Source organism: Antechinus flavipes, chromosome 5 (assembly GCF_016432865.1).
Source record: "Antechinus flavipes isolate AdamAnt ecotype Samford, QLD, Australia chromosome 5, AdamAnt_v2, whole genome shotgun sequence".
NCBI classification, from domain to species: Eukaryota; Metazoa; Chordata; class Mammalia; order Dasyuromorphia; family Dasyuridae; genus Antechinus; species Antechinus flavipes.
Genome location: NC_067402.1, coordinates 270,208,726 through 270,233,234, shown reverse-complemented (window position 1 = coordinate 270,233,234; position 24,509 = coordinate 270,208,726). Strand labels below are relative to the sequence as shown.

The window sequence follows — 24,509 nt, the reverse complement described above, 5'->3', positions numbered from 1 at the left end:
AAAGCATAATATTTTCACCTTTTTGTTGTTTGTTTGTTTGCTTTTTTCCTTTCTCGTTTTTTTTCTTTTTGATCTGATTTTTCTTGCACAGAATGATGAATATGGAAATATGTTTAGAAGAATTGCACATGTTTAACCTATATTGCATTGTTTGCTGTCTTAGGGAGGGAGAAGGAGAGGAAAGAGGAACAAAAATTTGGAACACAAGATTTTGCAAAGATAAATGTTAAAAATTATCTTTGATGTATTTGGAAAAATAAAATACTATTAATTTGAAAAAAGAAATGAATCAACAAATAATTGTTCAAAGTAATTAAAATAACTTGCAAATTGTTTTTTAAAGGTTTTCTATGTCTTATAAACTTTTTTCCTTCCCAAAAATTTACCTTCTGTTTTCTGCATAGATGTGAAGATTTCCAAGCTCATGTAATGCCTGTATCTTGAGATCTGTTTGATTGCTGATTTCAAGAGTATCTGGAATTTGGTGGGGTTTTTTTTTTCAAAAACAAAAGACATATGTCAGTGCCTGAAAATAACTGTGACTCCAAATCATCATGCAGGAATATTTTTGAAAAGTCTTTAAAATTCTTTTATTTATTATGACAATTGGAAGATTCATCATCTTTTTATTGCTAAATAATTCATGTTTAGGCCATTTCTCTAGATTTGGAGGTTGTTATTCATAGTTAATCAAAGCAAAATCAAATCTTCCTTCTAGTTACCAGATTCTTTACTCCTCTATTGTAGGCTTACAGTTTGATGGAGAGAAAAGCATTTGGCTGTAGTCAGGGGTCCCTGGAGCTATAGATCAAAGCACATCATACAGACAAAGATACTGCTCCTAAGAACAAAGTGTGAACTGAGGGGTCATTAGTCATATATGGCTGCTGTCTACAATCCTCAAAATGTTTCTGCTTTTACTGGTGCACACCAACAGAAAAGCATTTCCTAGAAACTCAATATGGGAAGGGGAATGTGGGAGTGGGATAGGAGAGAATCATTCTATCCCCCATATACTCCCACAGGCAAGAAACTCATGGTCAATAGGATTGCATCAGAGCAGAGGCAAAGTAGGCTTCCAAAAAAAGCTGTATGTGTACATGTATATGTACATACACATACAACACACATATATTTGTATTATGTGTAGATATGCATAGATACATAGATATATAGTAGATAGATAGACAGATAGACCAATAGATAATTAGATAAATAGTAGACAGATAGACCAGTAGATAGATAGTAGATAGACAGATAAATAGACCAATAGACATACAGACTAATAAATAGACAGACCAATAGCTAGATATTATGTAAACCAAGTAGATAACTAGATCAATAGATAGTAGATAAGATACACCAAAAGATAGTAGATAGACCAATAGATATAGACAGTCAGACAGATAGACCAATAGACAAATAGATAGACAGACAGACAGACAGACAGATAGATAGATAACATTTTAACATTTGCAAAGCCCTTCGTAGGTGTTATTTCATTTTATCCCACAACTACTCTGGGAGGTAGGAGCTAATATTATCATTCTCATTTTAAAGAGAAAAGCAAGGCCTGTATGGATCAAAAGACTTGCCCATGTTAAAGTATTTTTTAAATGACATTTAAATTCAGTGGATCAGTGATCCATCCGCAGCACCACTTGGCTGACTAGATAAAAATTTCAGAACCATCTGGAATTATATCTGTTTTCTCAATAGATGAATTCTAGAATCGTTTCCCTCTGCCCACAAGGTTTCCAAACTGGTATTTCACAATATATAAACCATCCCTCTTCAAAAACTAAGGGTTCAAGGTGAGATGAAATGAGTTTTGGGGGTAGCTAAGTGGCAGAGCATATAGAGTGTCAGGCCTGCAGTCAAAAGGAACTGAGTTCAATCCAGTCTCAGATGATTACTAGCTGAATGACCATGAGCAAGTCACTGCATCCTGTTTGCCTCAGTTTTTCCATCTGTCAAAGGAGCTGGAGAAGGAAATGACAAACCAGTATCTTGGCCACATAAACCCCAAAAGGAACCGCAATTGAAACAACCAGTACCACAAAAATGCGTCTTGGTGAACTCTTACCAATAGTTTTCTCATAAGAAGCTATAACAAGTTGAAATTGTGAAGGAGAAAGCTTCTTGCTCTCCACTCTAGTAGAAAGAGCAAACTTTTCAGTGGAAAGGTCAGGGGGTGTCGGCAAATATATCTCTTCAACTCCAACATCAAATTCCACTTTTCCATAAAAGAACTTGGGATTGTTTATCCCTCCACTGTTTTCTAAATAAGGATGAGGGAAGGGGGAAAACAAAAGAAAATTTTGCTTATTTATTAGATATGCTGTCATGTTACATCTTTTCTCTCAGAGAGTTTGAAAGGAGACTAAATACTCAGCAGCAGAGTTCTAGGAACATTTTCAATCAATACTAGCTCCCAACAGCGATCTTATGAAGGTCTCTGGTGACTCCCATCAAAATAACCTTTCTGTTTGTGTTCCTAGGACTTGACACAAAGATTTTCACATCAATTTAGTTCTGTCATTTTTTTTTAGTAGAGTCCAACTTTTGGTGACCATATTTGGGAATTTCCTTGGTTAAGATACAAGAGAAGGTTACCATTTTCTTCTCCATCTCATTTTACAGATGAGAAAAGAGAATGAATTGACTTGGCCAAGGTCACAAACTAGTAAGTGTCTAAGGGTAGATTTGAACTCTGGAAAATAAGTCTTCCTGATTCCAAGCTCAATGCTTTATCTACTGTACCACCTAAAACAATCAGATATTTAAAATGTTTTTTTTTCATTCATTCACTCATTCAAGACAATTGATGAGAAACCAATGATACAAATGATAAGCAAGCATTTTAGATTAAGACAGGTCCCATAGTTGTTTTCTGATCGGCCTTCCCTGTGAGATTATCTCCAATTTACCCTGTATTTCTCCTGTATGTTTATAGCTGTTTGCATATTGCATCCCTCATTAGACTATGAGCTTCTTAGTGGATATGACCTCTTTCTTTGTTTTTACCTTTCATTGGGTCCCCAGTGCTTATTAGCACTGTGCCATACACACAGTAAATGCTTAATCAAAGCTTGTTGACTTGACATGTGGAGAGAGAACAGGAGCAAGAAATACCTTACAGAAAGCTCTGGGGATAAAAGATAGAAGGAGGTGAAGGTAGGGATTGGAAAAAAGAAGTGCAGCTCTTTTGAAAAAAAGTGATGAGCAAAGAAAAAAGCCATTCAAGAGAAATAAGCAAAAAGCAGGTAATAAAATGATGCCCAAAATTTAGAACTGAAAGCCGAAAAGAACCACTGAGATCAGCTGGGGTTACCCATCCTCAAATTGAAAGTCAAAGAAATCCAAAAGATAAATGACCTATCCAAGATTATAGAGGCAGCTAAGCAGAAAATTAAGATTCAAGCCTTGGTCTTCTGATTCTAGATACAGTGCTCCGTGCATTATACCACAGGCTACTAGGAAAGTTCCAAGCCTGAAACTTGAGGATAAATAACTGGAGGGATTTGAGTACCAACAACCAAAGCACAAGTTAGCTCCTAAATAGACAAAGAAATAATAGTAAAGAAAGTTATATAGCTATATTTTAGGGATTTTAGTTTTTTTAATGTTTTATTAAAAACTACTCTAAAATATGATTTTAAATTTGTAGTTGAACTGAAGGTGATTTGAATTTGTTTATGTATACATACGTATGTATGTGTGTGTATATATATATATATATATTCCACCTTTATCATGCTGCACAAAAAAAAAATCAAATCAAAAAGGAAAAAATGAGAAAGAAAAAAGCAAACAACAAAAAAGGTAAAAATATGTTGTGATCCACATTTTGAATTCACTTTTAATGAAATTTGTTTTACATTAAAAGGTATGAAAATCAGTGGTTATAAACCTATGATTTAGGCTTAGAAGGAAGAATCACCATCTTGAATATCAGGGAGAGTCTTTTCTAGATCTACCAAATGTCATCCTCAGGAATTAAATATTGCAGGGATTAGAATGAAATTCTGGTACTGTGTGACCTTGGGCATGTCATTAACCCTGCCTTCCTCAATTTCCTCATCTATAAAGTGGGGATAAAAAATAGAACCTACCTCATGATATAGTTGTGAGGATCAATTAAGTCTTTATTTGATTTATTATTTATAAAAGTGGCACACAGCAGATGCTATATAAATATTAGCTATTATTATGATTAAATGAGATAATTATAAAGCACTTAGCATAATGCTTGGCCAAATACCATATAAATGGCAGAGAGTCAACCTCTACATTGCAAGACAGACTTGTCAAGTTCTGTCTGTGACAAATAATGGTAGTTTGACCATGGACCATTCAGTCACCATTCAATGCAGTAAGTCAGTGTCTTGTGCCTACAAATTGCAGATAATGAGCTGACCTAAATGGGTTCAGGAGTTCCCCATATGGAAATAAATCATTGGTCTGATGGGGAAAAGTGTTAAACAATATAACTTAAGAAGTGACTGTTAACTTTGTGCCAAAATACAAAATTGCAACCAACCAATTCCAATTTCTGTACTATGCCATTTATAAAAATAGGCCATGGTTTTGAGAGGCAAATGCAGAAACAATCTATGACAACTGACCAATTAACTCCAAACTCTTCCTGAATCAACTCAATAATTCTCAGGATTTGTCCCTGAAAACTTAGAAAATGACCTAAGACTTCTGCCTTGATACTAAGATCAGGACTAGGTAAAATGAATGATTTTTGTTGCGTCCAATAGGTGTGCGTAGAAAGTATGCTGCAGAAAGGGACACTGTGACAATGGCCATGACACAGAAAACAGTAACTAGATCTTTATTCACAGTTCTCTGCAAAAGTCCTGGGGTTTTTGCTATAAAAGCACATGGATTTATTTCTTGCCACTGAACCCAGATGGCTTGGGATGAGAAAGTGAGATGAGGGACCTTGCCCAGCCCTCCCTCACTTAAGTCCAATCCACTTGCATGTCACATGAGGTCTCTTTGAGAACAAAGGACTACCAATAAGAATGATGAATTTCATGTGAACAAATGGATCTATAGTGTGAAATCATAGCTCAGCAGTCACACTTGCTTTTGCTGGTCATCAAGGAACTGGATACAGATGAGAAAGTAGGATAAGAGGTTGTGACAAACATCTGGTGAATAATGAAAATAATAAAATTTCCTATCCTTAGAAGAGTCATAAACTGTCAGCTGACTTAATGAAGAAATATATTGATCCCTACATGGGAAATTTATTTATTTTCAAAAGTTACTCTGACAAAATCCATTCAACTTATAGTTGAATTTAAAATGACTCAGGTCTCTGCATTTTAATAACAACATATATTTATTTAAATTAAATTACATGGAAGTTAGGGATTGGTTATAAGTGTGAGATCTCAGGTCTAATATCTGAATGCTGGAGAAAGGATCCTCTCCAAATGAAACCATGATGGTACCTGGGAGCAGGCCACTAACAGTGCAGAAAAGAATCAGAGAATTCTGGCCTCCTGTTCTCTACATGGGACATGTGGGGAGGACCCCAGAGCTTGATGGAAATGCACTTCTAGAATCCTAGAGCCCAAGTGGTCCCCGAACCAGTGGTCCCTGCTTTCAGCCCAACACTGATGGCTCTTATGGAGGCGGCAATGTGGCAAGTGTGTGTGCGGGTGCTATGGCTCTTCCACTTCAGCAGCTGGAGCCAATGAATAATAACCAATGGTCACATAGCCAATACATGATGGCAGACCCAGGGGTGAGGGTCTGTATATATACATATATACATGTAAAAATCCATGTAAAACATGTAAAATACGTATAAAATAGCCAGTGCTCATAACAGAAGCAGAAGCAGTCGTAAGAGTAGTAGTAGAAAAGAAGTAATAGTAAGAGTAGTAGTAGTAGAAGTAGTGGAAGTGGTGGTGGTGGTGGTAGTAGTAGTAGTAGTTCTAGTACTGATACTAGTATAAGTAGTTATATAATAAGTGGTCGTAGTAATGGTAGTGGTAATAGTACTAGTACTAATATTGATCATGGTGGTAGTAGTAGTAGTAATAGAAGTTGTAGTAGTAATAGTAAGAGAAGTAGTAGTGATAGCAGTGGTCGTAGTAGTCGTAGTAGTAATAATTGTTATAGTAATATTAGTGGTGGTAGTAGTAGTAGTAATAGAAGTTGTAGTAGTAATAGTAGTGGTGGTAGTAGTAGTAGTAGTAATACTAATTGTTATAATAATAATATTAGTGGTAGTAGTAGTAGTAATAGAAGTTATAGTAGTAATAGTAGTGGTGGTAGTAGCAGTAATAATAATAATAATTGTTATAGTAATAATATTAGTGGTAGTAGTAGTAGTAATAGAAGTTGTAGTAGTAATAGTAGAGGTAGTAGTAGTAGTGGTAATGCTACCAGTAGTAGTTATAGTAGTAAGAAAGTAGTAGTGGTGGTGGTGATAGTAATAGTTGTTATAGCAGTAGTAGTGGTGGTGCTAGTAGTAGTGATGGTGGTGAGGCTAGTAACAGTAGCAGGAATAATAGTACTAAAGTAATAATAATAATAGTAGCAGAAGTCATGGTATAGTAGTAGTAGTGGTGGTAGTGGTAACAGTAGTAGCAGAAATAGTAGTATTAGTTGTTATAGCAGTAGTAGTGGTGGTGGCGGTGGTGGTAGTGCTAGTAGTAGTTATTGTAATAGTAGTAGTAGTAATAGTAGCAGAGGAAGTGGGGTAGTAGTAGTTTTTATAGTAGTAATAATGGTAGTAGTAGTAGTAGTAGTAGTAGTGGAAGTGGTGGTTGTTATAGTAATAATAGTAGTGGTAGTGGTAGTCATAATAGGAAATTAATAGTAGCAGTAATAACAGTAGTCGTAACAGCAGTAGTAATAGTGGTGGTAGTAGTAGTAGTGGTGGTGGTGGTAATGGTAGTTGTTATAGTAGTAATAGTAGTGGTAATAGTAGTCATAATACTAAAGTACTGGTGGTAGTAGTAGTAGTAACAGTAGTAGCAGTAATAGTAGTAGTGGTAGTGGTAGTAGTGGCAATGGTAGGGGTAGTACTAGTATTAGTATTTGTAGTGGTGGTAGTAGTAGTTGTAGTAGTAGTAGTGGAAGTGGGGTAATAGCAGCTGTTATAGTAGTAATGATGGTAATAGTAGTAATAGTAGTAGTAGTAACAGTAGTAGCAGTAATAGTAGTGGTAGTGGTAGTAGTGGTGGTGGTAGTGGTAGTATTAGTATTAGTATTGGTAGTGGTGGTGGTAATAGTAAGTAGTAAGGGTAGTGTTAGTAGTAATAGTAGTAGTAGAAGTAGTAGTGCTAGTAGTAGAATTAGTATTAGTACTAGTGTAGTGGTAGTAGTAGTGGTACTAATAGCAATAGTAGTAGAAGTAGTAGTAGTGGTGGTGGTGGTGGTGGTGGTGGTAATGCTAGTAGTAGGTATTGTTATAGTAGTAGTGGTATTAGTAATACTAAAGTAGTAGTAGTGGCAGTGGTGGTGGTGGTAGTAGTAGCAGTAGTAGTAGAGGAAATGGAGTAGTAGCAGTTGTTATAGTAGTAGTAATGATAAAAGTAGTAGTAATAGTAATGTAGTAGCAGTAGCAGCACTAGTAGTCTAGTAGTAGGAGTAGTAGAAGTAATAGTAGCAGTGGTAATGATAGTAGCAGTAATGGTAGTGGCAGTAGTTGTAGTAGTAGTGATGGTAGTGGTGATGATAGTGGTAGTGGGAGGAGGAGAAGTAGGAGTATTGATATAGTAGTGGTAGTAGCAGCAGCAGTAGTGGTGGTAGTAGTAGTAGTATTAGTACTAATAGTAATAGTAGTAATACTAGTAGTAGCAGTAGAAGTGGTGGTAATGGTGGTAGTGGTGGAGGTAGTGGGGAGGTGGTAGTAGTAGTAGTAATACTAGTACTGGTAGTGGTGATAGTAGTACTTCTAGTAGTAGTGACAGTAGTAATGGTAGCAGTGGTAGTAGCAGGAACAGTAGTAGTAGTAATAGTAGTTGTAGTGGTAGTAGTAGTAGTAACAGTAGTAGCAGCAGTGGTGATGGTAGTAATAGTAGTAGTAGCAGCAACAGCACTGGTAGTAGTAGTAGTAGTAATAGTGATGGTAGTGATAGTGGTAGTAGAAGTAGTGGTGGGAGAAGTCGTGGTAGTAGTAGTAGTAATAGAAGAAGAAGAAGAAGAAGAAGAAGAAGAAGAAGAAGAAGAAGAAGAAGAAGAAGAAGAAGAAGAAGAAGAAGAACAAGAACAAGAAGAAGAAGAAGAAGAAGAAGAAGAAAGAAGAAGAAGAAGAAGAGGAGGAGGAGGAGGAAGAAAAGGAGGAGGAGGAAGAAGAGGAGGAGGAGGAGGAAGAAGAGGAGGAGGAGGAAGAAGAGGAGGAAGAGAAGAAGGAGAAGGAGGAGGAGGAGGAGGAGGAGGTAGCAGCAGCAATAGTACTGGCAGTAATAGTGGTAATGCTATTAGTAGTAGTTATAATGGTAGAAGTGATAGTAATAATAGTAATAGCTGTTATAGTAGTAATAATAGTTGTAGTGGTAGTAGTAATAGTTGTTATAATAGTAATATTAGTGGTACTAGTACTAGTAATAATAAAGTAGTAGTAGTCATAGTAGTAAGAGTAATGGTGGCAGTAGAGTGGTAGTGCTATTAGTAGTAGTTGTTAGAGTAGTAGTAATAAAGTAGTGGTGGTGGTGGTGGTGGTGATAGTAGTTGTTATAGCAATAATAGTAGTGATGGTGGTGGGGATAGTAAGAGTAGCAGGAATAATAGTACTAAAATAGTAATAATAGTAGCAGTAGTAGTGGTAGTTGTAGTAGTAATAGTGGTGGTAGTAGTAACAGTAGTAGTAGAAATAATAGTAGTAGTTGTTATAGCAGTAGTAGTAGTGGTGGTGGTAGTGCTAGTAGTAGTTATTGTAGTAGTATAGTAGTAGCAATAATAATAATAGTAATAAAAGGAGAAGGAGTAAAAATAGTAGTAGTAGTAGTAGTAATAGTAGTAAAAGTGGTAGTAGTAGTAGTGATGGTAACAGTAGTAATAGTAATAATAGTAGTAGTACTAGTAGAGTGGTAGTGGTAGTAGTAGTAGCAGCAGCAATAGTAGTAGTGGTAGTGATTGTGGTGGTGGTGGTGGTGGTGGTAGTAGTAGTAGTAGTAGGGATTTGTGGGATGTAGTCAAAGCAATAATAAGGGAAATTTTTATATCTCTAGAGGTTTACTTGCATAATAAAATAGACAAAGAGGAAATCAATGAATTGGGCTTGCAACTTTAAAAAGCTATAAAAAGAACAAATTAAAAACCCCAGTCAAATACCAAACTTGAAATTCTAAAAATAAAAGGAGAGATCAATAAAATTAAAACTAAAAAAAAAACTATTGAATTAATAAATAAAACTAAAAGGTGGTTTTATGAAAAAACTAACAAAATAGATAAATCTTTAGTTAATTTGATTAGAAAATGCAGAGGAAAATCAAATTGTTAGTCTCAAAAATGAAAAGGGAGAACTTTCTACCAATGAAGAGGAAATTAGAGCAATAATTAGAAGTTATTTTGCCCAACTTTATGCCAATAAATTTGATAACCTAAGTGACATGGAGGAATACCTACAAAAATATAGATTGCCCAGATTAATAGAAGAGGAAATAAATGACTTAAATAGTCCTATTTTAGAAAAAAGAAATAGAACAAACTATTAATCAACTTCCTAAGAAAAAATCCCCAGTACTTGATAGATTACATATAAATTCTATCAAACATTTAAAGAACAATTAACTCCAATATCATATAAACTACTTGAAAAAATAAGGGGAAAAAGACTCTTATCAAACTCCTTTTATGACACAGATATAGGGCTGATACCTAAACCAGGTAGGGTGAAAACAGAGAAAGAAAATTATAGACCAATTTCCCTAATGAATATTGATGCAAAAATCTTAAATAAAATATTAGCAAAGAGATTACAGAAAGTCATCCCCAGGATAATGCACCACAACCAAGTAGGATTTGTACCAGGAATGCAGGGCTGGTTCAATATTAGAAAAACTATTAGCAGAATTGACTATATCAATAACCAAACTAACAAAAACCCTATGATCATCTCAATAGATGCAGTAAAAGCATTGATAAAATCCAATATCCATTCCTGTTAAAAACACTAGAGAGTATAGGAATAAATGGACTTTTCCCTAAAATGATCAGCAGCATCTATTTAAAACCATCACAAGCATCATTTGTAATGGGAACAAACTGGAATCGTTCCCAATAAGATCAGGGGTGAAACAAGTAGCCCACTATCACCATTATAATTCAAGATCGTATTAGCAGTGCTAGCTTTGGCAATAAGAGAAGGAAAAGAGATTAAAGGAATTAGAGCAAGTAATGAGGAAACCAAATTATCACTCTTTGCAGATGATACGATGGTATACTTAGAGAACCAACTAAAAAACTACTAGAAGCAATCCACAATTTTTGCAAAGCTGCAGGATACAAAATAAATCCACATAAATCATCAGCATTCTTAGACATCACTAACAAAATCCAACAGCAAGAGATACAAACAGAAATTCCATTTAAAATAACTGTCAATAGTATAAAATATTTGGGAGTCTGTCTGCCAAGGAAAGTCAGGAAATATATGAGCAAAACCACAAAACACTTTCCACACAAATAAAGTCAAATCTAAACAATTAGAAAAATATCAAGTGCTCTTGGATAGGCTGAGTGAATATAATAAAGATGAAAATATTCACTAACCTAATCTATTTATTTGGTGCTATCCCAATCAGACTCCCAAGAAACTATTTTAATGACCTAGAAAAAATAACAACAAAATTCATCTGGAAGAACAAAAGGTCAAGAATTTCAAGGGAACTAATGAAAAAAAAAAAAAATCAAATGAAGGTAGCTTAGTTGTACCAGATTTAAAACTATATTATAAAGTAATGCTCATCAAAACCATTTGGTACTAGCTAAGAAATAGAGAAGTTGATCAGTGGAATAGGTTAGGTTCACAGGAAAAAAAAAAGTCAATAGCTATAGCAATTTAGTGTTTGACAAACCCAGAGATCCCAGCTTTTGGGATAAGAACTCACTATTTGACAAACTGCTGAGAAAATTGGAAACTAGTATGGCAGAAACTAGGCATTGACCCACACTTAACACCATCTATCAAGACAAGATCAAAATGGATTTATGATTTAGACATAAAGAATGATCTTATAAACAAATTAGAAAAATATAGGATAGTTTACCTCTCAGATCTGTGGAGGAGAAAAGAATATATGACCAAAGAATTGGATGTCATGATTGATCACAAAATAGATCATTTTGATTATATTGAAATAAGAAATTTTTGTACAAACAAAACTTATACAAAAAAAAAAAAAAGACAGGAAAAGCAATAAACTGGGAAAACACTTTTACATTCAAAGGTTCTGATAAAGGCCTCATTTCCAAAATATATAGAGAATTGACTCAAATTTATAAGAATTCAAGCCATTCTCCAATTGATAAATGGTCAAAGGATATAAACAATTTTCAGATGAAGAAATTGAAACTATTCCTAATCATATGAAAAGGTACTCCAAATCACGATTGATCAGAGAAATGCAAATTAAGGCAACTCTGAGATACCACTACACACCTCTCAGATTGGCTAGAATGACAAGAAAAGATAATGCTGAATGTTGGAGGGGATGCAGGAAAACTGGGACACTGCATTGTTGGTGAAGAGGTCTCCATTCTGGAAAGCAATTTGGAACTATGCTCAAAAAGTTATCAAACAGTGCACACCCTTTGATCCAGCAGTGCTACTACTGGGCTTATATCACAAAGAAATCTTAAAGAAGGGAAAGGAACCCACATGTGCTAAAATGTTCATGGCAGCCCTTTTTGTAGTGGCCAGAAACCGGAAAGAATGGATGCCCATCAATTGGAGAATGATTAAGTAAGTTGTGGTATATGAATGGTATGTGAATATTACAGAATATGATTGTTCTGTAAGAAATGACCAGCAAGGGGAACCTAGGGGGCACAGTGGATAAAGTACCAGCCCTGAACTCAGGAAGACCTGAGTTCAAATCTGGCCTCAGACACTTAATATTTCCTAGTTATGTGACCCTGGCCAAGTCACTTAACCCCAATTGCCTCAGGGGGGAAAAAGAAAAGAAGGAAAAGAAATAATCAGCAGGATGATTTCAGAGAGGCTTGGAGAGACTTATATGAACTAATGCTCAGTGAAATGAGCAGAACCAGGAGATAATTATACATGGCAACAAGACGACTATATGACGATCAATTCTTGTGGATATGGCTCTTTCCAGCATTGAGATGATTCAATCCAGTTCCAATTGTTCAGTGATGAAGGGAGCCATTTACACCCAGAGAGGGGACTATGGGAACTGAATGTGGATCCCAACATAGCATTTTTACTCTTTCTGTTGATATTTGCTTGCATTTTGTTTTGCTTTCCTTTTTGTGTGCAACAAGATAACTGTATAAATATGTATGCATATATTGGATTTAACATATATTTCTACCATGTTTAACATATATTGATTGGACTAATTGCCATCTGGGGAGGGCATGGGGAAAAGGGGAGAAATTGGAACACAGGGTTTTACAAGGGATAATGTTGAAGAATTGTCCATGCATAGGTTTTGAAAAATAAAAAAACTTTAACTAAAAAAGTAGTAGTAGCAGTAGTGGTGATGGTAGTGGTAGTAGTAATTATTAATGAAGTAATAATAATAGTAGCAGTAGTAGTAGTAATGATAGTGGTGATAGTGCTAGTAATAATAGTAGTAGTGATAGTAGTGGTTGTGGTGCTAGTGATACCAGCAGTAATAGTATTAGTAAAGGAGTAATGGTAGTGCTATTAATAAGAGCAGTAGTAATGGTTGTAGTAGTAGTAGTAGTAGTGGCTGTGGTGCTAGTAATAGCAGCAGTAATAGTAGTAGTAAAGTAGTAGTACTAGTAGTGTAGTGCTAGTAATAATTAGAAGAGTTGTGGTTGTAGTAGTAGTACTAGTAAAAGTAATAGAGGTAGTAGTGGTGGTGATAGTGATACTAGTGGTAGTAGTAATGGTAGTGATACTAGTAATAATAGTAGTAGTGATAGTTATAGTAATGGTAGTAGTAGCATTAATAGTGGTAGAGATAGTAGTAGTAGTAACAGTGGTAGTGATGGTAGTAGTAGTTATGGTACAGGTGGTGATGGTGGTAGTAGTAGTACTAATAGTGATAGTAGCAGTAATAAGCAGTGATAGTAGTAGTAGTTATGGTAGTAATGGTGGTGGTAGTAGTAATAATAGTGGTAGTGATCATAGTAGTAATAGTAGTTAGTAATAGTGGTAATAATAATAGTAGTAATGGTAGTGATAATAGTAGTAGTAGTAATAGTAGTTAGTAATAGTGGTAGTGATAGTAGTAATAGTAGTTAGTAATAGTGGTAGTGATAGTAGTAGTAGTAGTAATGGTAGTGATAATAGTAGTAGTAGTAATAGTAGTTAGTAATAGTGGTAGTGATAGTAGTAGTATTAATACTGGTAGTGATAGTAGCAGTAATAGTGGTAGTGATAATAGTACTAGTAGTAATAGCAGTTAGTAATAGTGGTAGTGATAGTACTAGTAGTAGTAGTAGTAATGGTAGTGATAATAGTAGTAGTAGTAATGGTAGTGATAGTATTAGTAGTAGCAATAGTGGTAGTGATAGTAATAATAATAATGGTAGTGGTAGTAGTAGTATTAGTGGTAGTGATAGCAGTAGTGATAGTGGTAGTGATAGTAGTAGTAAGTAGTAATGATAGTAGTAATAGTGGTAATGATAGCAGTAGTAGTAGTAGTAGTAGTAGAAGTAGAAGTGATACTAGTGGTAGTGGTAGTGTAGTAGTGGTAGTTATGGTAGTAGTAGTTATGGTAGTGGTGGTGGAGGTTGTAGTATTAATACTGGTAGTGATAGTAGTAGTATTAATATTGGTAGGGATAGTAGTAGTAGTAGTAGTAGTAAGTATAGCATAGTAGTTAGTAATAGTGGTAGTGATAGTAGTAGTAATAGTCGTTAGTAATAGTGGTAGTGATAGTAGTAGTAGCAGTAGTAATGGTAGCTAGTAATAGTGGTAGTGATAGTAGTAGTAGTAATGGGAGTGACAATAGTAGTAGTAGTAATAGTGGTAGTGATATTAGTAGTAGTAGTAGTAATGGTAGTTAGTAATAGTGGTAGTGAGAGTAGTAGTGGTGGTAGTAACAGTAGTAGTAGTTACTAATAATGGTAGTGATAGTAGTAGTAGTAGTAATACTGGTAGTGATAGTAGTAGTAGTAGTAGTAGTAATAGTAGTTAGTAATAGTGGTAGTGATAGTAGTAGTATTAATACTGGTAGTGATAGTAGTAGTAGTAGTAGTAGCTAGTAATAGTGGTAGTAATAGTAGTAATAAGCAATAAGTAATAAGCAGTGATAGTAGTAGTAGTTATGGTAGTAATGGTGGTGGTAGTAGTAGTAATAATAGTGGTAGTGATCGTAGTAGTAATAGTAGTAGTATTAATATTGGTAGTGATAGTATTAGTAATGATGGTAGTGATAGTAGTAGTGATAGTGGTAGTGATAGTAGTAGTAGTAATAGTGGTAGTGATAGTAGTAGTAGTAATGGTAGTCAGTAATAGTGGTAGTGATAGTAGGAGTAGCAATGGTAGTGATAATAGTAGTAGTAGTAATAGTAGTAGCAATAGTGGTAGTGATAGTAATAGTAGTAATGGTAGTCAGTAATAGTGGTAGTGATAGTAGGAGTAGCAATGGTAGTGATAATAGTAGTAGTAGTAATAGTAGTAGCAATAGTGGTAGTGATAGTAATAGTAGTAATGGTAGTGATAATAGTAGTAATACTAATAGTAGTAGTAACAGTGGTAGTGGTAGTAGTAGTAGTAACGGTAGTGATAATAGTAGTAATAGTAATAGTAGTAGTAACAGTGGTAGTGGTAGTAGGAGTAGTAATGATAGTGATAATTGTAGTAGTAGTAATTGTGGAAGTGACAGTAATAGTAATAATGGTAGTGATAGCAGTAGTGATAGTGGTAGTGATAGTAGTAGTAGTAGTAATGGTAGCTAGTAATCGTGGTAGTGATAGTAGTAGTAGTAGTAGTAATGGTAGTGATAATAGTAGTAGTAGTAGTAATAGTGGTAGTGATAGTAGTGCTAGTAGTGGTAGTGATGGTAGTAGTTTTTATAGCAGTAGTAGTAGTGGTAGTAGTAGTACTTGTTATAGAAATAGTAGTAGTAGTAATTGTAGTATTACTACTAGTAGTAGAAGTAATAGTAGTGGAAGTAATAGTGATCGTAATAGTGGTAGTGAAAGTAGTAATAATGTTAATAGTGGTAGTGATAGTAGCAATAGTAATAGCAGTAGTATTAATAGTGGTAGTGATAGTAGTAGTAATGGTGATAGTGATAGTAATAGTAGTAGCAGTAGTATTAATAGTGGTAGTGATAGTAGTAGTAAGTAGTAATAGTATCAATAGTAGTAATAGTGGTAGTGATAGGAGAATGAGGAGAAATTTTAGTAGTAGTACTAGTAGAAGTAATAGTAGTGGTAGTGGTAGCAGTAGTAGTGGTAGTAGTGGTAGTGATAGTAAAAGCAATCGTACTAGTAGTATTAATAATGGTAGTGACAGTAGTGCTAATAGTGATAGTGACAGTAGTAGTAGGAATAGAAATAATGGTAGTGACAGTAGTGCTAATAGTGATAGTGATAGTAGTAGTAGTAATAGAAATAATGGTAGTGATAGTAATAGTAGTAGTAGTAGTAGTAATAGTGGTAATGATAGCAGCAGTAGTAATGATAGTGATAGTAATAGTAATATTAATAGTGGTAGTGATAGTAGTAGCAATAGTGATAATGATAGTATTAGTAATAGTAGTAGTAATAGTGGTAGTATAAGTAGTAGCAGTAATAATGGCAGTGATAGTAGTAGTAGTTAGTAATTGTGGTAGTGATAGCAGTAGTAGTAGTAATTGTAGTAGTAGTAGTAGTAGAAGAAGTAATACTCGTGGTAATGGTAGTGGTAGCAATAGTAGTGGTAGTGGTAGTGATGGTAGTAGTAATTATGGTAGCAGTGGTGGTGATAGTAATAGTGGTAGCAGCATTAATACTGGTAGTTGGTAGTAGTAATAATAGTGGTAACAGTTAGTTGGTGGTAGTAGTATTAATACTGGTAGTGGTAATAGTAATAGTAATTGTAGTAATAATAGTAGTAATACTAGTAGAAGTAATAGTAATGGTAATGGTAGTGGTAGCAGTAGTAGTGGTAGGAGTGGTAATGATAGTAGTAGTAGTTATCATAGTAGTGGTGGTGGCACTAGTAGTAGTAATAATAGTGGTAGTGATAGTTGTAGTAATAGTAGTAATAATGGTAGTGATAGTAGTATTAATAGTGGTATTGATAGTAGTAGCACTAGTAGAATAATAGTGGTAATAATAGTAGTAGTAATAGTGGTAGTGACAGTAGTAGTAATAGTAGTATTAATAGTAGTAGTGATAGTAGTAGTAATTGTAGTAATACTAGTATTAGTAAAAGTATAGTGGTAGTCAAAATAGTAATAATAGTAGTATTAGTATTAATAGTGGTAGTGTTAGTAGTACTAATAGTGGTAGTGATAGTAGTAGTAGTAGTAGTAGTAGTAGTAGTAGTTGTCGTCATCGTAGTAGTAGTCGTAGAAGCAGCAGCAGCAGCTAACTTTTATATGGTGCTTACTATGAGCCAGGCACTGTGTTCAATGTTTTTTAATCAGCTCATTTAATCCTCATAATAATGATGATGATGATAGCTAATACTTATATAGCACCTGCTACATGCCACTTTTTACAAATATTTTCTTATTTGATCTTCACAACATCATTAGGAGGTAGATGCTATTACTATCCCCATTTTACAAATGAAGAAACAAAGGCAGGCAGGGGTTAAGTGACTTGTTCAAGGTCATAGAGCTAGTGTCTGCCTCTGGATTTGAACTCAGGTTTTCCTGATTCCAGCCCTATCAACAATCTCAGATTATTCAGATGATACCATTTTGATGGCAGAAAGTAAAGAAGAATTAAGAAAGCTCTTGATAAAAGAAGAGAGAGTAAAAGCTGGCTTGAAGGTTAACAACAACAACAACAACAACAACAAAAACCTTAAGGTTTTGGCAACTGGTCCCTTTACTTCCTAGCAAACAAGGAGAGAAAAAAAGGAAGCAGTGTCAGATTTTATATTCTTGGGCCCAAAGATCATTGCAGATGATGACTAAAGCAGTGAAATTAAGACACTTATTCCTTGGAAGGAAAACTATGGCAAAACTGAGAGCAAGCTAAAAAGCAGAAACTCACCTTTCCAACAGAGATTTATGTAATCAAATCTATGTGTGTGTTTTTTCACCAGCAATGTATGGCTGAGAGAGTTGGATTATAAGGAAAGCTGGTTGCCATAGAATTGATGCTTTTTGAATTCTGATACTGGAGAGGATTTTTGGAAGTCTCTTGGACAACAAGGAAAGCAAATCAGTCAATACTTAAGAAATTAATTCCAGTTTTTCACTGAAAGATCTATTAGTGAAGCTGAAGCTTAAATACTTTGCCACATAATGAGAAGATAGGACTCACTGGGAAACCTTGATATTGAGAAAGTCTGAAAGCAAAGAGGAAAAGGGAAGGATATCCTTCCCAGGAGAAGGGAAGAATAGACATCATGGAAACACTGCACTTGTACTTGGACAGATTTTTAGAGATAGTGAAGGATAGAAGGACCTGATGTGTTGTGGTTCATGGGATCACAAGAGTTGGACATGACTGAATAATAATTTACCAATGGAAATGATGAAAATACATTACCACTCACTTTGCTGCTGTGTTATCTCTGTGTCATCATCTCTGTGTTATCTGTGTTCTCTCTGCTATGTTATCTCTCCCATTAGAATGTAAGTTTCCTGAGAGCAGGAAATAATTTGCTTTTTGATTTTTGTACCCCAGATATTTGACATATACCAGCACTTAATTTTTTATTCAAGTATTGAATTTTTTTGTTAATTCATAAATAACTATTAAATTAAATTCAAGATAATCATTGATGACAAACCTTGTTGTAGAGAAAAAGAAAAATCATCAAATCATTATTACAGGGTGGTAAATTTAAAAAACATGAACTTTAAAGCACAACCATTTTCCTCACTCTGAACTCAGGAAGCTAAAAAAGAAGGCCATAATTGATTCAGAGTGTTATCAGTTCATCAATGGCTACTTCATTTTCAATTACTTGCTCTGAGGGTGACAAAAAAGGCAGAGAGAATCAACCAGTAAATTAATCAATCAACGAATACTGATTGAGGCCTTTTTCTAAGCAAGGAACTCAGCTATGTGCCATAGGAGTGCAAGTTTGATGAAGTAAACAGGCAAGGAATGACAGGACAAATGGATGATGGTTGAAAATAGAGAATGATGAGAAGGGGCAGGTCGGTAGTGCAAGAAACAATAGAGGAGGAAGTGGGATAGGAATGAGAAAGAGAGAGTGTGTGGAAGCAAAGAGAAGAGCAGAGAGAGGGAAAATAGAGAGGGAGAAAAAAGAAAGGAGGGAGGAAAAGAGAAAAAAGAAGGGAAGAAGGAGGTGGAAGAAAGAGAGAGGGAGGGAGGGAAGAATTTATAAAGACACAGAGAGAGGGAGATGGGAGAGAGGAAAAAGGAAAAACAGGGAAAGAGGGGGAGAGAGGAAGAGACAGCAACAGAGAGAAAGAAAGATAAGGAGACAGAGATTTAGATTGGAAGAGATAATGAGTTAGCTAAAGATAGGAAGAGAGAGAAAGAAAGAAAGAGACTGAGACAGAGACAGAGGCAAAGAAAGAGGGAGAGGAGGAGGAAGAAATAAAGAGAGAAAAGGAAGATAGAAGATAGAGAAAATAGAGAGGTGACAGAGACATACAGACAGTAACAGCCAAGAAGGGAGAAGGAAGCAGGAGGAAACAGAGAAGGACAAAAAGTGGAGAATGGTTGGCCAGTGGAACCCCCACAGTATTCTTTCATTCATTCATTCATTCATTATGGCTTGAGAGATTCAATGCATTTATATGAAGAAAGAAAAAAAAAACTATTGAATCCAAGATAACCACTGATGGAAAAATCCTTGCTGTAGAGAAAAGAAAATCACCAAATCATTGTTTTAGGTCTTATAGGAAAACTTTTAAAAAACACTTACTTTAAAACACAATCATTTTCCTGAGACCCACTTGATGATTGCTTTAATTCCTTTGATGGATACTTTACCTTGTGTGTGGGCCAGGAACAAAGCAAGCAGTTTTCTGCTATATCTCAGAGACCTGTTGCAGTGCTTAGATCTCCCCAAAGTTTCTCTAAAGTACCTCAAAGTTTCTTTCACATTCAAGGGCACCGACACTAGTCTGTTTGCTTTATACATCTCTAAAAAGAAAACATAGCATCATTAGACAGGAAGCATACCATCAAGTTATTTTTCCTCAACAGTGTTTTATTTTTCCAAATACATATAAAGATAATTTTCAACATTCATATTGATAGGATTTTGTATTCTAATTTTTTTCTTTCCCCACTTCTCCTCCCCAAGACAGCAATCTGATATAAAATAATTATGTACAATACTTTTATTCATATTTCCAAAATTGTCATCTTATGCAAGAAAAATCAGACCAAAAAGGGAAAAAACATAGGAAAGAAAAAGAAAAAAGATGGAAATACTATGCTTTGATCCATATTCAGTCTCTATAATATTCTCTCTGGATGTGATTGAGATTTTTCATCCAAAGTCTATTGGAATTGTCTTGGATCACTGTTTTGCTGAGAAGAGCTACATCTGTTATAGTTGATTATCATATAATTTTATTGTTACTCCGTACAGTGTTCTCCTGGTTCTGCTCACTTCACTCCGCATCAGTTCATGTAAGTCTCTCCAGGCCCTCTGAAATCATCCTGCTGATCATTTCTTACAGAACAATAATATTCCATGACATTCATATAACTTATTCAGCCATTCTCCAGCTGATGGGCATACACTCAGCTTCCAATTTCTTGCCACTACAAAAAGAACTACTAACATTTTTGCACATGATACCACCAAGTTATTATCAGCCTCTTCTGTTTTATAGATTAGACTTTTTCCTTCTCCAAACCATTACTCTTCCCCTGGACTACCAGTAATTATTTCAACAATATTCAACAGTGAAACTTACTTTGCTAGGTTTTTTTTTAAGTTAGTTTTAAAAAACTTGGAAAATTCTTTTGATTCTTATGAAATGCAAATAAGTTCAGATCTTAGAATCTTCTTTATGAAGAATTCTGCTGTTTCTTTTTTCTGGCTAATCATAAGAGATGAAACCATCTTTTTTTTTTAAGCTCAGGTAATATTTTCAAAGCAAGGAAGCCTTAGGGGAAGGAATACAGAAAGAGACAAAGAAACTTTGTGGACTGACAAGTGTTTTTTAAGGAATGAAAATGAGGGCTCTTAGGAGATCAAAAATCCAGAAGAAAATAAGGTAAAAAAAAATATGATGGAATGGAGGGTTATGCAAAGTACAGAAGAGGATTTGGGAAGGACAAATTTTAAGAAAAGAAGCCTTTGACTAGAGGTGCAGGGAATTAGGGAACACTGAGCTAAGTATCTATCACTTATGGAAACTCTTCCAAGTTCTACACCTTGGTAGAACTGGGGACCCTGGCTTTGTGGGCTCTGACAGCTTATTTTGCCTGATAGTATTGTGGTCTGCCACGCAATCATGTGGATTTAAAAAAAAAGACAGGTTCCTGAAGAGCCTGACTGCATATTGACTTAAGTCACTAATTTAACATTCTCTATGTTGTAGTGTATCTTTATTTATTGACCCCTCTATTGTAGAGGAATTTTTTTCCCTTTGGCATAGATTGAATTAAATTATCCTTGACATAATTTCCAATCTTTTTAAACATTTTTCTCCAATGACATTTAAAAACCATTTTGATGATTTTCAATCTTGAGGCAGAAAGCTCCTTTCATCTAGGAAAAAAATGGTAAAATACAGAACTAAGATGGCATTAATAGGAATTGAAAGGAAGATCTAACATTCACTAAGATAATGAGAATTGAGAAAATTTGAATAAACTTGGATGTTAAAGAAAAAAAACTTATAGATTTTAAGATTTCAAGCCTAGGATATTGGGAGAATGGTGGTACCTCTGATAGTAAGGGGAAAATCAATGAAAGGGAGCTTGCAGATGATAGTGATTTTGGACATGGTGAGTTTGAAGTCAGAAGTACTGGAAATGGATAGAGAAAGGAAGGAGAGTAATTTAGAGCTAAAATGATTTATTTGAAGATACCCTAGAGTCTCACACTCTTCTACTTTAAAGAGAAGAGAACTAAGGTACAAAAATATTCAGTGACTTGTCCCAGCTCTCCCAGAAAGTAACAGAGCTGGGATTCATAGCTAGGTCTTCTGAATACAAATCCTATGTTCTTGCCACTGACTCAGACACTGGAAGAATAGCATGGACCGGGAAAATGGCTATAATGAGGGCTGACAGTTCCTGTGGAACTAGCTACTGTCTTATGAGGAATAAACATCTAGTTTGTTTACAGGAGAAGCTGTGGAATATAGTCAATAGTATAATATAAAACCAATCAGAAGACCTGAATGTTAATCCCAGCTCTATTCCTTACTACTTATGGAACCCTTAGCACATAAGGAAGCACTTAAGCTCTCTCTCTCTTTCTCCTTCCCTCCCTCCTTCTTTCTCCTTCTTTCCCTCTCTCCCCCTTCATTTTCTCTCTCCCTCTCTGTCCTTTTCTTTCTTTTTCTCTCATGCATTCTCTTTCTCCTCCATGTATCTGTCTGTGTATCTGTCTCTCTTTCCCCTCTTCCTATCTTTAGCTAAATCATCTCTTCCTATCTAAATCTAAATCTGTCTCCTTATCCATCTATCTCTGTCTCCTTATTTTCCTATTTCTCTCTTCCTCCCGACCTATGTCTTCCTCTCTCTCTTATCTCTATGTATTTTTACTCATTTCTATCTATATCTGTCTCCTTCTCACCCTATGTCTTTGTCGTTGTCTCTATGTCTCTCAATCTGTCTTGCTATTTCATCATCCATATCTCCCTCTCTCTGTCTCTCAATCACTGTCTCTCTCTGTGTCTGAATTTCTATTTATCCTGCAATACAATGAGCACAATCATAAGACACAAGCATTTATGAACTCATGTTGCCTTACAACAAACTTGTCTTTGTTACACAAAGAACTGAGGAAGAATATTATCGTACATTGGAGTAGACCATGAAATCTTCCCTTTAAAAAGAAGTGGGGATCTTTATGCATGTCCAAAAACTATCCCCCTTCATTTTTCTAAAATGAAACCCTATATAAGCCATCCCACTTTTTTCCCTTTACTGAAAAGGGACAATAATACTTAGCATTCACAAGGTTGAGCATGGATTTACAGATTTGTTTTTGCTTCTTGGTTAACTAGTGAGGATTTGGAAAATATTCCTTTAATTAGTAATGGCTGTATGTACATGACAAATTAAGGAAACGGGGTGAAAATGTCCTTTATATGGGGTTGCCTTGTCCTGACACCTCTGTCTTAAGAGACTTCCTTTCTAAGGAATTACATTTGGTGGCTCAGCCCAGTGCTAATGGTGCTTAGCATAGTACTTGGCACGTAGTAAGTACATAATAAATGCTCACTGATTTGACTACTGGAGCTGGATTTTCCTATCCTAATAAACACGTATTAAAGGGAGAGAAATGCCTTTTACTGCCTAGCCCAACACTACTTGGCCTTATAACTATTGAGAGCTTTTCTCCTGATTCCATGGAAGGTATATTTTGATTTACCATGGCACATAGAAGAATTTTTGTGAAACCTTCTTTTTTCTGGACATCAAGTATTAAATTACAGTCATAGCAAGAGAATATGGTTAGAATCTAGGCGGTTATTCTAGAAAAGTTAATTATCTCACACACCTGTACTAATCTTCCTGAAGATTAACTAACTATACCAAAGTTATGTCTACACCCAGAAATTATTCCAAAGTCACTGATGTTCTCCACAAATTGAATTGAGGTCAATAAGAAATATCCCTATGCATCTCATTGCATCAGTGTAGAAACTGAAGCTTAAATGCTAGAGACTCCTGAGAGACTAGACCACAAAGAAATAATAGAAGTGAGTCATTTCTGGCACTCTGCAACATCTAAGCTGCTTCCAAATGTACATGTCAATCTGAAAGGTACAAAGAAGCTGATGAAAGCCCAACACAACTGGGATTAAAACTTACCAAAGTCAGTAAATGTTATCAGAATGCAAAGTCTAGAAGATTATCCCAGGCATAAAGATAAAATAGTTCTAAAAAAAATTGTTCAGAAGAATCATGACTGCCATTTTTGGTTCAGAAAATATAGCTTCTTTCTGACTTTCAACCCTGGGTGGGAGAGACAGAGAGCAACCATATTTTCTGAATCAAAAATGGCAGCCATATCTCACACCAATTTTAATTTGTGAATTTATTTCTATGAGAAATGTTACAAATTATTAACTAGGGATCACATTTAGTTATAATACATTTAACCAATCATCTTTATTGGAAAAATAAAACTGCAATGAAACATAAAATTCAGCCAAAGTATGTGTTAATTAAAACTTATTTTGTCATCTTAATGATAAATTTTATAGAGTGCATTGTTCTGTTCAAAGTTATTGAAAAAACTCCACCCACTCCAGAATTGTTTACATCTCTTAATTTTTTTCTCTTGACAAATCTCTGAATAATTCATTTGGATTATCAAGAGACATTTTATAGTTCTAGTAATCATTGACGGCTTTTTCAATCTCCCAAAGTTGTTAATCAGTGAAAATGACCTCTACTCAGCTGTGAGAAGATAAATTATCTATCTCTTTATGTTTGGAATACAAATGAAAAAGTCCTTAATTAAGAATGTTATTTTTTTAGATTAAATCTATCTCACCTCAGCTACAAAATGCAGGAGCTATTCATGGGCTCAAATCTGAAAGGATTTTCCCCCCAACCTCTTGACATCCATCCCTGACCTAAGCCCAACTACTACAGGAAGATTTTCTGGGTCTGCCAGTTACTTTCCTTCCTTCCTGTCTCAATTGTCGACACGGTTGTAATAACTAGATTTAGAGGGCTTTATTGAAGACAGAAGGGGAAAGACTTCTTTGTTGAATTGCACAGATCTTATCCTGAAAACTATGGCAGAGACTGGTGTATCCACTTTATGGAGGAAGAGGTCATATCTGTGTGTGCTGGAGGAAGACAGTGAGTATGGAAGTATGGATCCTGAAGGTGTCAGTCACTTCCATGGACCCTCTTTAAATGTCTTTTTTCTTGGAGTTGGGGATAGGTAGGATGGAATGAAGAAAGAACAGAAACAAGTTAAGAAGTACCTTGATACGATGGGTATTTCTGGTACCAACGTGTTTGCCAACCCAACCCTTTTGGATTGGGCTATTCACAACCATGGATTTCCCTGG

At 35.2% G+C, this 24,509-nt stretch overlaps 1 protein-coding gene across 1 annotated transcript in view; it reads right to left on the bottom strand.

Annotated features, from left to right (window-relative positions):
• CFAP54 (cilia and flagella associated protein 54) overlaps nucleotides 1-24,509 on the bottom strand; it is a 340,765-nt gene that overhangs the window by 161,445 nt on the left and 154,811 nt on the right. Inside the window, exons 40-42 of the mRNA XM_052001234.1 lie at nucleotides 19,276-19,428; nucleotides 2,087-2,281; nucleotides 387-474 (exon numbers count right to left, since the gene is read on the bottom strand). Of these exons, the coding sequence (XP_051857194.1) occupies nucleotides 387-474; nucleotides 2,087-2,281; nucleotides 19,276-19,428 (436 nt within the window). The remainder of the gene's footprint in view (nucleotides 1-386; nucleotides 475-2,086; nucleotides 2,282-19,275; nucleotides 19,429-24,509) is intronic.